At 46.4% G+C, this 16209-nt stretch overlaps 1 protein-coding gene across 2 annotated transcripts in view; it reads left to right on the plus strand.

Annotated features, from left to right (window-relative positions):
- Positions 1-16209, plus strand: part of DMXL2 (Dmx like 2) — a 2078996-nt gene that overhangs the window by 48328 nt on the left and 2014459 nt on the right. For both annotated transcript variants that reach the window (XM_086958287.1, XM_086958289.1), the window contains exon 2: positions 3681-3806. In XM_086958287.1, the coding sequence (XP_086814413.1) occupies positions 3681-3806 (126 nt within the window). The remainder of the gene's footprint in view (positions 1-3680; positions 3807-16209) is intronic.

Here is a 16209-nt window from a genome sequence, read left to right on the forward strand (position 1 = left end):
TGTGAATGGGTATTAGCTGTTTAAGATAAGTGAGTAACAACCATAATTCTGTTCTAAATAATATTGAAAGTGATTCAATTCTGAAACTGAGATTGTAAATTAAACATTACTGCGGCGTATGTAGACGGGGGGCTGTCTTCAGAGGGTCTCAATCACGCGGTGTTCTCTATGTCTATGTACTTGTTCATGTTTAGCGCATATATAACCTGAGGGTCTCATAGCGCTTTGCTGAGACTCCGGAACAGACACGAAGGATGGCTGGAAAAGAAGTAGATTTAAAATAGCCAAGTCTTAAGAAACTTACAAAACTTCTTGTGATCTAACTCTGTTCGCAGGTGCAGTGGCAGTGAGTTCCAGAGTGTGGGGGCTAGTTTCAAAAAATGATCTGCTGCCATTCTTGACTGTTCGAAACTTTGGGATTATTAATAGATGTTTATTAGCAGAGCGGAGAGTCCTTGTTGGCTGATATTTTTTCAGCTTATTTGCCAAATAATGGGGACCCTGTTCGTTTAGAGTTTTGTGCACAAGACAGCAGATTTTAAAGGTTATCTGCTTCTTTATTGGCAGTCAATGGAGTGCCCTCAGGTTAGGTGCAGAAGGAGAGCGAGCGGGAAGCTTCAAAACCAATCAAGCTGCTGTATTCTGCAAAACCTGGAGCTTATTTAAGAGATCCTCATTTATGGATGCCAATAGAGCATTCCCATAATCCAGGCGACTGATAATTAGACCCTGAATCAATGGCAGACGGGAAGGCAGTGGAACCCATTTAAAGATTTTACGGAAGGTATGCATTAGCCCCTAGCAGGTAATCGTTACTTGATTGACATTGTCACACATAGAAAATTGATTATCTATCATTACACTGAGGTTACAGGCTGTTACTTTTGGAAGGGTACAGGTACCCCAAGGTATGATGCTACCAATCATTTGTCCACAGCATCTGTGCCTTGCCAAAAAGAACAACCTCCGTTTTATTTGCATTTAGCTGGAGTTGTTGGTTGACATCCAGTTAATATCCAGCATGCATTGCTCAAATCTATGTTTAGTATTGGCAACATCGGGTCCAAGAGTAATTAACAGCTGCGTATCATCGTCATATGACAGTGTGTCGAAGCTGTGATCCTTGATGACTTTAGCCAGGGGGGATACATATAAATTAAAGCGCGTAGGGCTCAAGATATATCCCTTCGGGACGCCCCTGTTGATGGATTGACTCTTGGAAGTAAAAGCACCGATTTGTACTCGAAGTTTGTTCACTCAGGTAACACCTTAACCAGGCCAATGCGGAGCCTCTGACACCCGCCTCTCTCAGGTGCTCCAAAAGGATGGAATGGGAGATGGTGTCGAAGGCAGCCGACAGATCTAATAGGACCAAAATAGCCGATCTTCGATTGTCTAGAAAGTCGGATGCTATCCACCACTTCTAGTAGGGCTGTTTCAGTAATATGGAAGGCTCGAAACCCCGACTGAGAAGGATCTAGCACTTTGTTTTTTTTCCAGATGTTTAATTAGTTGACCATTTATCAGTGACTCCTGGATTTTTCCAAACAGGAGAAGAAGGGAGATTGGTCGATAATTGGCTGTTCAGAATCTGAGGTGGGTTTCTTTAGAATGGGTCTAACTATGGCCTCCTTCCACCTTGTAGGTACGGAGAAGTGTAGTAATGAAAGATTAAAGAGCCTGGTTAGACTGGGAACAATAGCCGGGCTGATTTTTGATAAAACCAGGGAGGTTACTGTATCGGTGGGAGAGCCTGATTTTACCCTTTTATGTGCCATGGTGACTTCTTCCAAAGAGAATTCAGAGAATTCGTTAAGGGTAGAGGCCACCAAGGGACAGTTTTCTTCTAATCTCTGAATAGGCGGTTAAACGGTATTTTGAGGTAACTGGCCATAGATACTGTTGATTTTGTCTTAAAAAAAGTAGATAAAGAGTCAACCCACTCCTGTGTAACTAATTGTGAGGGCTGCATAGAAGCTGGATTTGTGAATTTATTAAGAATCTTAAACAATTCTTTCTGTGAATTGGAAGCTTTATTTATTTTTTCCCCAAATAAAAAAATTGGTCAAAGCAATATGAGCTAGATGACGCCTATGTGAAAGTTTGTAGTCCTTACGATCTGTGACACTTTAGACATGTACGTTCTCTCCACATCTCCTCCATCTGCACATCTTACACCTCATCTCTTTCCTCCTCACCACCCTCTTTTCACTCTCCCCTGAATGCAGTTCCTCCCATCTCCTTTGTCACTCCACCTCACAAACCCACCACACACCTGTAAGCACTGCATTGTCTTTTTCTATTGCCTGGTCAATATTTTCATAGATGTGTACCTCTTTCACACACATTTTCTCAGACTCACAATTGCAACCGAATTACATGACCTTGGCTCTGAGCACTCTACAGAGAGGCCAAGAATTGGATGAGCTCTTGGCACGTTTTTGACCCACTGACAATCACTTGCGCTACCTTCAGAGTCAAATCCAGAGCTCTCAATCGTGGCCCGTTATAACACCTGACGGTGACTCGGTTCAAAGTATGCACCACTCCAGAGTAGTATGCTGCACTACTGCAATCCCGTATTGAAGCTGCAGCATTTATGTGACTTTTGATTAATCACTTCATTAGTACACGGCAACCTCGCTCCCTTATATTTAGTAACCTTGTCACCACATTATATACCACGAATATACACGCAGGTTCATGCTACGGTAATCATGTATCGAAGTTGTAGCGCTCATATGCCTTTTGGCTATGTTGAGTGTGTGGGCATGCTAATAGGGGATAATTGGCTGCATGGCTAGATTTGTAAGGTCCCAAAGGCGAGACCTATTGGCTATACCAATGCTTTGTTTCTGTAAAGGACAGCAAAGCATTCTAATTAAGTTACATGGAAAAAAGATCACTTTTTTGCCCTTGCTTCAAACATTTTTCATCCATTGGCGCAAAATGTGCCATGCCAAACCCTAATAAAATGAGCCCTTTCTTTATAATGTTTGTGCAGATTCACTGCACCAAAATTATTAAGAAAATATTAAGCAGTTTATCAATTGAACCTGACTTAGCCATAACTACACACTGGCCATACATACAGAATAGTTGACTGGGGATAAGTGAATATATATAAACATAGAAGACATGTTGAGGAAATTTATAAAACAATGAACAAAGTTAAGGTTAAAAGATCACATATGTTTTATAAAAAATCTTAAATGAAGGTAAAGGAGGGTGGAGGGTTCAGGTGTAATATTAAGCATTTAAAAATAATTTAAGAAGGATAAGCTACAAAAGTTTAAACAAATTAAGTTACAAGTATAGGGATGATATAATGATGGTTGTGTAATTGTATACTTACTTATCTAGTTGATAATAGTCATAGGTCTAGGTATGGGGTTGATATAATTGTATGGCGATATTATGTTGATTGATAGCAACATACAATACTGTATAGTTAAACTTTTTTTTTTAAAAGCAAGTTTACAAAGTGTGTCTATGTATTGACAAGTCTGTACAGATCAGTGTAAAGTAAGTCATATCTGCAATGTCCTAATGCAAATAAATGTTTTTTTAACATACACACATACATGTATGATGCTTTTGCGTAAACTGTCACAAAATATACATTACAGAAAATAAAATATTATATCATCTAACTGTTTTATATTTTTTTCATGAGGTAGGCATATGGCTCTGGCTGTGATGTTATTGTTCTGGCAAACGATTTTGAATGTGTGCAAATCATTCCTGGAGCTAAACATGGAAATATCCAAGTCAGCTGTGTCAAGTGTTCTCAGCAACAAGGCAGGGTAAGAAATACATTTGCTTTAACGTACATTGAAAAATATCCATATGTAATTATAAAATCTTGTCTATTATTCTAAATGCTGTAAACCCGATTATCAACTATTGTGAAAGCATTCCACTGGTGAGCCAGGAAATTGCATTGGGAAGTTGTACAAGCAAAGCAGTATGAAGGTTCTCACTAGGCGTGTGCAAGACAAGTGATTTGTGCACAATAGCAACTTCCTTATAGTGCGTCGTTCACTTTCAGCCGCAGACAGTGTAGTAATTATACGATACTCTGCAACACCTGGTATGTTGCTAATCTTGCATAAACTGAATGACTGTGGTGACTCTGAAATGTTTTGCTCATGGTTTGTTATCTATTTTATCCCTGTTAAGCTGTTTGCTAAGATGTAGGTGTCAATCAGTCATAGCTTTAAGTGCAGTTACTCACCCGAGTGGGTCTCAAGGCGCGCTCTGGGGGAGGATGGGGGATTAGGGGGGTGGGGGGAATCGCAGGTCCAGGATGTTCTAGGAGAACCGTTGAAGAGCCAGATCTTGAGGTCCTTCGTGAACTTGGCGAGTGTTGACGTTTGTCTGTGGTCGAGTGGGAAGGTGTTCCATGCCTTGGCCGAGAGAAGGGAGAAGGAGCGACCTGATGTTCTGGTCTTCTTGATGCGAGACACTGTAGCAAGGGAGAGCTGGGCTGAGCAAAGGGATCTTTGGGGTGTGTGGTAGTTAAATTATGCAGGTCTGGGGTTGTGGAGGGCTTTGTGGGTGGAGGTGAGAAGCTTAAAGGTAATTCTCTTCTCGATGGGGAGCTGATGTCGCGCCCGCAGGTGTTGGGTGATGTGGCAGTGATGTGGTAGGTTGAGGACTAGTCTGGCAGAGGCATTCTGGGCATTCTGGAGTTTGCAGGGGAGGTTCTCGTTGATTCCGGCGTAGATAGCATTGCCATAGCTGAGTGTGCTGCTGATGAGGCCGTAGGTGACGTTCTTTCTGTGTTTGAGGGGGATCCATTTGACTGTCTTTTGTCGTAGTCGGAGGTTGTGGAAACAAGAGGATGAGACGGCGTTGATTTGGCTGTCAATTTTGAGTTCGGAGTCCAGGATGATTTTGAGGTTGCGTTCATGGTATGTGGGGCAGAGCTGGTTCCAGAGGGAGGGGGGTCGTTCCAGGCATCTGGGTGTGGGCCCATTAGGAGTACTCAGTTTTGTCTGTGTTGAGTTGTAGGCAGCTGCTCTTCATCCATTTGGCGACTACTTCCATTCCTTCTTGAAAGTTATGTTCTGATAGATACATCTGCTAGTGGATTCCTCACCTTGTGAATATCCCCCTTGCGTCAGCAACGTTCGGAAAATTCTCTGTAGCACGCCGGCGTGGACGACGTTATAGGGGCACGGCATTGCGCGCGACTCCGTCTGACGTCACCGACCCCATAATAGGCCTACGTCCGGGTGATGACGTCAGTTCCCTTTTTTCCGCGTCGTCGACGCTAACGGTTTCTGGGATCTTCTGTGATTCAGATAGTGACTTTGTTACTATTTGTCTGTTACTGTGTTTCTGTTCTTCGTCGAAGAAGACAGGGTTTAAGCAGTGCAGCTTTGTGCCCGGATGATGTCTATGACAGATCCTCACGACGATTGTTTGTGGTGCCTGGGTTCTGACCATGTCAAAGGCTGTCGATCCTGCTTTAAGATGAACCCTAAGGCTCTGCGAGAACGAGAGGCAAAACGTCTGCTGGCAATGGTGAAAGGTAAAGAAGCCAAGACATCTTCGATGTCAAGGTCTAGGCGCTCGAGATCGAAGCAGAAATCAAGATCGAAGTCGCGATCGAGGTTGAGGTTGAGGTCGAGGGCCAGGTCGGAGTCGGCATCGAGGTCGGCTTCGGGACATGCTTCGGGTTCCTCGAAGAAAAAACACAAGAGGAAGAAGCATAGTTCAAGGCATCATTCTGGGTCATCAGACTCGAAGAGGAAGTCTTCTTCTCCAAGACATAAAAAGGATTTTGTGTCTCCTTCTCCTGTTTGTGAGCCTGAAGGTGGTGCCTCGCCTGTACGATCTCGAGAGAAATCTCCGGAGCTGGAACTGAATCCGGATTCGTGTCAGTCTTCGGAGCATGAAGAAGACGTGGAGATTCCTTGGGCACCGACTCCGGTGGATAACCCAGAGGGTCAAGAGGAGCCGAATCCGGAGCAGCCTCCTTTGAAGCAGCCATTGAGTTCGTACCCTCCCTTTCCTGGTCCTGGTCAGGACCCTTCGCATTTCCTTAATGCCATGTTTGGCGTATATGCAAGGGCAATGTACCCCTCTGGAGCACCTGCGGGTCCCATGGGTCCATTGCCGTTTAACTTGGGTGTCCCTCAAGCTTATGCTCCGGCGCCTTTTCTGTCGTTTATGCCGACTCCATATCCACCTTGGCTCGTTACGGCGCCGCCAAGGTAATCGACTCCGCACACGGCTTCGCTGGCTCCGGAGCGACCTCGTGATTTGGATCGGGGTTCGACGCTGGTTCCGGCTTCCCATCCTCCAACTGTTCCGGTTCCTCGTTCGACCCCCGGCTCCGACTCCTTGGGAATCATTACCGGATCCGACGGTATGGAGTGGTCGAGGCGTAGAGCCCAGCGTCTTCTGGAGGAGAAGGAATATGAGGACCCTGATGTGGAGGAAGGAGAACTTCAGGAGCAGGAGGATTTTTTTGTGGATCTCCATAGTGCAAGTGAACTAGAACTTTCTCCAGAATGGAGTTTGCCTGCAGTTTCGGATGCGCCCTCTAAGGATGTGGCGCCATACCATGTGGTTATTAAAAAGGCTGCTGAGCTTCTAAATTTGACTTTACCTACAGTGGATTCAAATCTCATATTCTCACGAAGGTTTTACATTCACCTTCTTCAGTTGTTGAGCCGACTCTGCCATTCACTGAGGCTCTGACTGAACCAATTTTGGAAGTCTGGAAAAAACCATTATCTGCTCCTGAGCTGTCCAGATCAGTGGCGAGGCGATATAGGGTGGCACCTGGTGACCCTGAGTTCTTGACTTCCCATCCTTCTCCGGAGAGTCTGGTGGTGCAAGCCGCTTGTTCGAACAGGTCAGCAGGCTCTTTTCCCCAGGTACCTGGAGACAAAGACTCAAAGAAATTGGATCAAACTGCTAAAAAGGTTTTCTCATCAGGTAGCATGGCTCTGAAGTCTAGGAATGCTACTTGCCTGCTGGGCAGATACGTGCATGCCTTAATGGATTCCGTTAAGCAATTGTCATCTAAGCTTCCGGAGGAAGATAGAAAGAACTTCAATTAGGTTGTCTCTGACACTCAGGCGGCAGCCCGCCAGGTTTTTCAGAGTGGCATGGACACGGCGGACTCTGTGGCTAGGATAATGGGTTCTTCAGTGGCCACCAGAAGAGCCGCTTGGCTAAAATGTTCTGAGTTTTTGGCAGACGTTCAGGCTGCTCTTATGGATTTGCCTTTTGACGGCACTGGCCTCTTTGGAAAGAAAGCGGATGCGGCATTGGAGAGGTTCAAAGATAGCCGGGCGACTGCTAGGTCTTTTAGGCCTGCAAACTAGAGGCTCTTCCACCAGGAAGTACAGGGGCTTTGGGAGATCCACTTTCCGTCCCTATAAACAAGGCCAACAACAGCAACAACAACAGAACCCTTTGTATAAGTCGTACAGAGGTAGACAAAGGGGTAGTAACCGTGGACGTCAGGCCGCCTCCTCCTCTACTTCCTCCTCTAATACCCACCCCCCACCTACAACAGCAAAGCAGCCCTAGATCCACCATTCCGGATCATGTGGGTCCGGTAGGGGGTCGGCTTACTCATTTTCTACGGGATTGGGAATCGGTTACATCAGATCTTTGGGTTCTCAATCTCGTAAAAAATGGGTATGCACTTCCTTTTTAGGAGTTCCCTCCCAATTACCCTCCTTGCCAAGGTTATTGTTCAGAGGACCACCTGCTTCTCCTGCAGGAAGAAGTCCTGGCACTGTTCAGAAAGGGTGCGATAGAGGTGGTTCCGGGGCAGGAGAGGGGTCAGGGGTGCTACTCCCGGTATTTCCTGATCCCCAAAAAGGATGGCAGACTTCGACCAATCCTGGATCTCAGGATCTTGAACTTGTATCTGAAACAGGAAAAGTTCAAGATGCTCGCTCTTGCGCAGGTTCTTCAAGCGCTGTTGGAAGAAGACTGGATGGTGTCGATCGACTTGCAGGATGCTTATTTCCACATCCCCATCCTGTAGTCGCACAGGAAGTATCTCCGTTTTACGGTGGGGTCGCAACACTACCAGTTTGCGGTCCTTCCGTTTGGACTTACTACTGCGCCTCGAGTTTTCACCAAGGTGATGGTAGTGATGGCAGCACATCTCAGGAGGTCGGGGATACCTGTGTTCCCGTATCTGGACGACTGGCTGATCAAAGCGGAGTTGCCAGAGAAGGTGCTCCGTCATCTGCAAGAGACAACTCAGTTGTTGCACAGGTTGGGTTTTTCGATAAATGTACCCAAGTCTCACCTGGTGCCCTCCCAGCGCAACCTGTTCATAGATGCGATACTGGACACTACTGTATGTCGTGCATTCCCTCCTCCTCAAAGGATTCGCGACATACAGGAAATTATTCCTTTATTCTACAATGGAGCGGTTGTTCCAGTCCTGAAGATCCTTTGTCTGCCTGGTCTGATGGCTTCTTGCATTCTGTTGGTCAACCATGCCTGCTGGCACATGAGGGCACTCCAGTGGTGCCTCTGCAGGCAGTGGTATCAGCACAACAGAGATCTCAGGGAGTCAGTGAGGATCTCCAGAGAAACTGCAGCGGATATGTTTTGGTGGAACGTGGAAGGCAGTCTGTCTCAAGGAAAGCTTTTTCAACTTCCTCCATCGGTGGCCACAGTGATAACGGATGCATCCACTCTAGGGTGGGGTGCTCATCTGGGGGATCTGGAGGTCAAGGGTCTTTGATCTCCAGAGGAAAGGTTGCTTCACATCAACCTTCTAGAGTTGCGGGCGATACGTCTGGCGCTCAAGGCCTTCCTCCCTTCCCTTCGTGGTCAGTCGGTTCAAGTCCTGACGGACAACACGACCGCGATGTGGTATGTCAACAAGCAGGGAGGAGTAGGGTCGCAGTATCTCTGCAGAGAGGCTCTGCGTCTCTGGTCCTGGGTTCAGGGCCACCAGATTTGTCTGATGGCAAATCATCTGGCCGGAGTTCTGAACGTACGTGCAGACCTTCTCAGTCGCCAGTTCTCTGCCGACTACGAGTGGAGGCTCCATCCAGAGGTTGTTCACGACATCTTTCAGATGTGGGGGACTCCTCGGGTGGACCTGTTCGCCACTCGCGAGAATGCTCACTGTCTGTCATTCTGCAGTCTCCAGTATCCGATGCAAGGAGCTTTGGGGGACGCGTTTCAGTTGAGTTGGGGAAGTCAACTCCTTTACGCGTTTCCTCCCATACCCTTGATTCCTCGGGTTCTGAGGAAGATTTGCCAGGACCGGGCCCAAGTCATATTGGTAGCCCCGGATTGGCCAAGAACGGTGTGATACACGGACCTACTCCATCTCTCCTCTCACCCGCCACTCCGACTCCCTTTCAGGGCAGATCTCCTCTCTCAGATGGAGGGGCAGGTTCTACACCCCCACCTCCAGACATTACACCTTCATGCCTGGAGATTGAACGTGGCAACCTGAATTCCTTTTCTCTCCCTCACGATGTGGTGGATGTCATTCTTTCGGCCAGGCGTGACTCCACCAAGTCCATCTATTTGTATAGGTGGTCTAAATTTGTTGTTTGGTGTAGGGAGTAGGCTATTGACCCTTTGAGGGCTCATTTGTCCGATATTTTTCAGTTTGCTCTTTCTTTGGCGCAGCAAGGATTTGCTGTTGGCACAGTCAAAGGTTACCTTTCGGCGTTGTCGGAATTTCTCTGTTTGCCGGATCAGCCGTCTCTTTTTAAATCTCTTGTGGTTTTGAGGTTTCTGAAGGGCCTCACTCATAAGTTCCCTCCTTCTTCATTTATCGTGCCTCAATGGGACTTAAATCTTGTCTTAACATTCTTGATGGGTTCTCCCTTCGAACCCTTACACAAGTGTCCCATGAGGCTTTTGTCTTTTAAGACGGTCTTCCTAGTTGCGATCACCTCTGCAAGGAGGGCGAGTGAGCTTCAAGCTCTTAGTTCTAAGCCCCCATTCCTGACCATTCATGCTGATCAAATGGTTCTTAGGACCAGGGTTGCTTTTCTGCCTATGGAGGTAACTCCCTTCCATCTAGGACAGTCCATTACCCTTCCCACCTTCTATCCTCCCCCTCACCCTTACAAGGAGGAAGAGAGACTGCACCGTCTGGACCCTAAGAGGGTGGTGTCCTTTTATCTTGATAGAACAAGAGACTTTCGAGTGGATGACCAGCTGTTTGTTGGTTTGCTGGCTGCCGGAAGGGTAGAGCGGTGCACAAGCGCACACTTTCCAGGTGGATAATTCTGTGCATCAAGATCTGCTACCCACTGGCGGGCAAGGACCCTTCTGAGGGTATAAGAGCTCATTCTACCAGGGCAAGGTCTGCTACTTCTGCATTGTCTAGAGGTGTACCTGTTGAGGACATTTGCAGAGCCGCGACTTGGGCCTCCCTCCACACTTTCGCGAAGCATTACTGCTTGGATACCGAAGTGAGGAGGGACGGCCACTTTGTGCGCTCTGTCCTCCAAGATTTCTTGGTATAGCAGAGTGGACACCCTCCTCCGGGAGTGGGGACTGCTGTGGGACTCGATTCACAAGGTGAGGAATCCACTGACAGATGTATCTATCAGAAGAACAAGTTACTTACTTTCGGTAACGCTTTTTCTGGTAGATACAGTATCTACCTGTGAATTCCTCACTGACCCACCCGCCTCCCCGTTGTCCACTCTGCTTTACCTATGCTTATGTACATTTTTGTATATTTATGTATATGTTTGAAATGGGATTTCTTACCTTTGCTACACACTATTTGTGTATAATTTTGAAATGTATGAACTGTGTACAATGTATTTGTATACATCTACTGTCATTGGTCGTGCTCCTATGACGTCGTCCACGCCGGCGTGCTACAAAGAATTTTCCGAACGTTGCTGACGCAAGGGGGATATTCACATGGTGAGGAGTCCACAGGCAGATACTGTATCTACCAGAAAAAGAGTTACCGAAGGTAAGTAACTTGTTCTTTGTTGACATGGGATCATTGGATAGGGAGAGGATGAGTTTGGTGTCGTCTGCGTAGGATACAATTTTGAGTCCGTGGGATCTGAGTATGGGGGCGAGCGGGGCCATGTAGATGTCGAACAGGGTGGGGATGATGGAGGATCCTTGGAGTACTCTGCAGGTGATCGGTGTGGGATCCGAGAGGAAGGGTGGGAGTCTAACCCGCTGCGTTCTGCCAGAGAGGAATGAGCAGATTTAGTTGAGGGCCTTGTCCTGGATCCCTGCGTTGTGGAGTCTGCAGGCTAGGGTGCAGTGAGAGACTGTGTCGAAGGCTGCGGAGGGGTCCAGGAGGATTATGGCCACAGTCTCCTCACTGTCGAGGAGTGAGCAAATGTCGTCTTTTGCGTCGAGGAGAGCGAGATCAGTGCTGTGATTTTTCCTGAAGCCGGATTGGGAGGTGTCGAGGATTTTGTTTTCTTTATTGAACGAGGCGAGCTGGCTGTTGACAGGTTTTTCAATGATTTTTGCCGGAAACTGGAGTAAAGAGATGGGTCTGAAGTTTTTGACGTTGGTGGGCTGCGGTGTTTTGGTCGTCATCTGTGGTGGTTGGAGTAGAGCTCCTGAGGGATGCAGTGAGCTGGTCGTCGGAGATCTTGTTCCAGTTTCTACGTGGGAGCTGGTGTGGAGGTTTGCGGGTGATGGTTATTTTGAAGATGAAGTAGATGCTAAGATGGTCCGTCGTTGGGAGTTTGGGGGTGTGGATGAAGGTGATGGAGTTTTCTACTGTGAAGATGGGGTCGTGGATGGCATCCCAAACTTAGTCTATCGTTATTTGATGTATTAAAAAATCTTGTTGCCCTTGCGAGTGCCATACAAGCCCTTTATCGTTCAAGTATTGTGCTATTTCTGCCTCCTCCGCCGTCAATCTACTGGTGTGCATTTTTGGATGATATTGCACATATGTGTTGAGGATTCCTGGTGTCATAATGTACCTAGTCAGCATCCGCAATTGCCTTAACTACATGATTTTTGCCCAATAGTTCTGCAATTCTATTGGCTAAGCCTTTCCAGGTCTACCCCCTTCACCACATTACCTAGCATTCCACCTGCGTGACATGTGACGTACTTCCTGGTCTGCCGTTTCATAATACTCATTGACCAGAACTCTAATATTTGCTAGTGTTGCTGTGTCTGCTGTAATTTCATACTCTCGTTCAAGGCTCCCTAATTCTTGCTCCAGTTTTCTCATGGTACCACGCAGTGACTTAAGAACCCCTGCTTGTAGTCCTATGCAGAAACCCTGTATGGTCACTTTGAATGCTTCCCACACCGTTCCCACACTCTGCACTGACCCTGTCTTGTGTGTAAAGTATTCTGTGATTGCTTCTCTCTCCCCTTCACGGAAGACCTTATCAAGGAAGGAGGAAGACTGCAGATGCCATTGAAATTGCAGAGGTGTGTGCGTGGGTATGGACAGGTGTAGCAAAACTGGGGAGTTATCTGACAGTATTTTGGATAAATGTTGGACAGTTGTGGTCCATGTGTTCACATCACTCATAGCCAGCCAAAAGTCGAGGTGCGACCACGACTGATGCACATAAGAATGGCATGTACCCTCTTTCAACCAGAGTGCCGCAATCTCCAAATGTCCAGCAGCCCCAGGTCCCTCATACCATTGATAACAGCGAGCACTGCTTTTTCTTTGGTGATCTCTGCAGAGGTCATGCCATCTTCTTCAGGCACCAACACAACATTAAAGTCCCCCCACATATAATTGCTGATGGAGGCAATTTGTGTATTTTACCTCCTAGTGTATTATAAAAAACAAGGTCATCTGCCCTGTACCAGTATATATTGTCCCAGTTCATCTTCTTCCTCATGCATAATTTCAAAGGGGACGCCTTTCCTAATCAATATCATTACCCCCCTCGCATAGGAGCAGCAAGACGAGGCCAAACTTACTCCAGCCCATCTAGTTGCCACTGCTGACGCTGCTTGTTTAGTGAGATGAGTTTCTTGCAGCAGCGCCACTTGAACATTATGTCGATCTAAATAGGCTAATATGTGCCATGTTTTCTTAGGATTATTGAGGCCTCTAACATTCCATGTTAAACATGATATTATATTATTCTTAGTTTCTGCCTTTCCTTTCATTGTCTAGGGCGCTAGATTGTCGTCTTGTATTGTCAGATTGTGTATGTGCCATTTTCAACCATTGTATTGCGCCCAACTCAGTTTTGCATGTATATTGTTCCCCAACTGCCCCCCCCCCCACCCACTCCAGCATCCCAATTATGCTAAGGAGCCCCTTTTGGAATAGAGAAACCACCTTCCTGCAACAGCATGCCCCTTATCTAAGAATAACACCTCGTATGGTGCTGAAAGATAACCTTAAACCCTCTTAGGGGGTCGCCAGTAGCAGTCAGTCCACCATGACAAAGAGGGGTTAAGGTAGGTATAGGAACCACCCATCCAACTAAAACTATATGCATCAGAGTTTATCCCATCGTGAGATCTTTGCAATTACAATGGAACAACATTATCAGTGCACTAATAACATAACTATTATGACCACATGAGCGTTGTACATATTATAAAACATATAAGCGTATCTTTAGCAGCACAATAAGCATTGTCCACGCAAAATAGACATAGCAATGCTAGCCAGTTATCTTTTATGTGTAGGAGTTCATATTCTGGTTAACGTCGCCAATCATACATCACTGTGTACCTCACGTGCTCAATCCTCGGTGTCCCCATCCTCGCCAGCTGCTCTTGACGAATCTTGCCGCTCAATCTGAAGCTTGTACTGCATGGCTTCTTCCAGCATTGGGACGACCTTGGCCTTGCCCTTAAGTTGTATTCATGGCTGTGCTGGGTACAACATTGCATATTGCATTTTCAAAGCTTGTAACTTCTATTTTACTGGATAAAATTCTCGTTGTACTTGTTGTACAGGCACAGTGAAATCAGGGAACAGCCCAATATGCATGCCTTGATTAGTGGTAGGGTCATTTTCCCTGGCCAGGTGAAGTGCTATATCACGGTCACGATAATTGAGTAGCCTGGCAATGATGGGGTGTGGTGGAGCAACGGGCGCAGGTTTGGGCGCCAGGGATCTGTGTGCACGCTCCTCAACCAACCTGGCTGAAAAATATTCTGCCCCTAACATGTCCTTTAGCATAGTCTCAACATACAGCTCCATTATGTCTGTACTAGTTGACTCGGGCACTGCTGTGATCCGCAAATTATTCATTCTTTGCCTGTATCACTGCCAAGAGTTTTTCCATATTAGAGAAAGATGCACTAACAACCTCCATTTGGTCCTCAGTAGTAGAGATGCGTTGTTCCGGCTCAGCTATCGGCGAGCCATGTTTGTCGAGTTACGCCGCCATGTCATCCATACATAGATTAAGGGTGTCCATCTTGCTGTCGATCGATTGTAAACTGTGTTGCATAGTGAGCATCATACATTCCAACTTGCTACTGGTACCTGCTTCCAGTTGCAATTCAGTATCTGACGCAGCTGGCGTTTGGGATTTTGTGAGCCGCCGGGATTCAAATGTAAGTTTACCCTGCTGTTTATCCGTTTTGCCCATGGCTCCTGTGCCATTACGCCGGCAGATCCGCACGTGTATGTGCTGGGTTAATGTCGTCCAGCTTCTAGAACGTTCCTGCTAGTGTACCACAAAGTTCGGAAGTTTCAACAGAGGATACACGCATATGTAATTTGACCTACGATTTTTTTTTTTTTGTAATTTGACCTACGATGCAGGTATCTTTCAGCAGCGCCTCGTAGTATAGCCCACCATGGATTGATGTCCGAGCTACTGTGAGTTAGTAGTCACTACTTCAGTGGTATAGCCTTGCCGCCCCACACAGCCAAGAATAGCAGTAAATGGTGATCCAGCGCTCCTATACAAAAATTGTCTCACAAACGCTACCTACACCTCAATACTCACCATTATTTATAACAACACTCAAACAGGCCCATAACACCAACGAGACAACTTTTGAGCAACTGAATCATGTGATTTGATTTATACTCTATACACATTATATTTACACTATTATATACAACTGCAGTTTATTTGTCATTATCATGATATAAAACATTTTTTCATTTAAATCAATCCACTATGGTTGATGGATCAACTAATGGAAACTAGACCATGAATAAACAAGACCAGCTTGTCTTTTCAAATATAATTTTTATTAATTTTATTCTTCACTAGCAGCCCGTCCCGACGTTGTCCGTGAGCAAAAGGCTGCTTCAGGGCCGCAGCCCGTCCTGACGTTGTCCGGGGGTCCCCTGGAGCGCAACCGCCACCTTCAGGGCCCCCAATCAGCCGAACCGCCACCTTCATGGCCCCCAATCATCCGCACACAGTTCACCGCTCCTCCCCGCGCTAACGGGCCGCTCCTCCCCGCGCTTCACATAGCCGCACACGTTCCGCCTCCTCCCAGCACTTCACTGAGCCGCACACGTTCCGCCTCCTCCCAGCGCTCCCGCATTTCACCTACCTCAGCCCGACTTCACCGCTCCTCGTTCCGCCTCCTCCCATTGCTTCAGTCAGCCTCACACGTTCCGCTCCTCCCCGCACTTCTATCTCAGCCCGACTTCACCGGTGCTGTCCGCTGCTCCTCCCCGCGCTAGATGATGTCAGCAAGCACGTCCACGTTGTTTGCTCACACGGCCGGTGCTACTTCTTAGGGACTACTTTTTTTTTTGTTTATTTTTTAAATAACGTTTTTTTTTTTTTATAGCCTATGTCCATCTACAGGACCCATCCTTTCCAACGCTGTATTGGGTGTTGTGATTGGTTGTGTACTTTTCGAGTTTACCTGGCATAAAGGACACAGTTCTCTCTTTATAATAGTAGTATAGATATAGATAAAGAAAGAGCATTTATGTTTGGAAAATCTTTATTTTAAGGCAAATAAGAAAGCAGCATTTTATTAAGCAATTGAATTATTGAACTGACATTTATTAAAGCAAGTTCAGAAACATGAAGTATTAGCAAATAACAGTTTCCATACCCTAAATCTATTTCCCTGTCTATTTCTCACTTCACCTGAAAAGAAAATAATTAATTATTATCAGCTGTCCTTACGTGCGCCAAAAGTCCATCAGCACGTCATTCAGGAATCGGGAAGCAAGAGTTTTTTGCCCTGCTCAGGATGTCAGGTTTTATACCTTTTCCCTATCTAAAACTCTCTACATTTTACAAAATTCAGGTTTTCTATTGGCTGAGCCATGTCAGT

This window comes from Lissotriton vulgaris, chromosome 2_1 (assembly GCF_964263255.1).
Source record: "Lissotriton vulgaris chromosome 2_1, aLisVul1.2, whole genome shotgun sequence".
Taxonomy (NCBI): Eukaryota; Metazoa; Chordata; class Amphibia; order Caudata; family Salamandridae; genus Lissotriton; species Lissotriton vulgaris.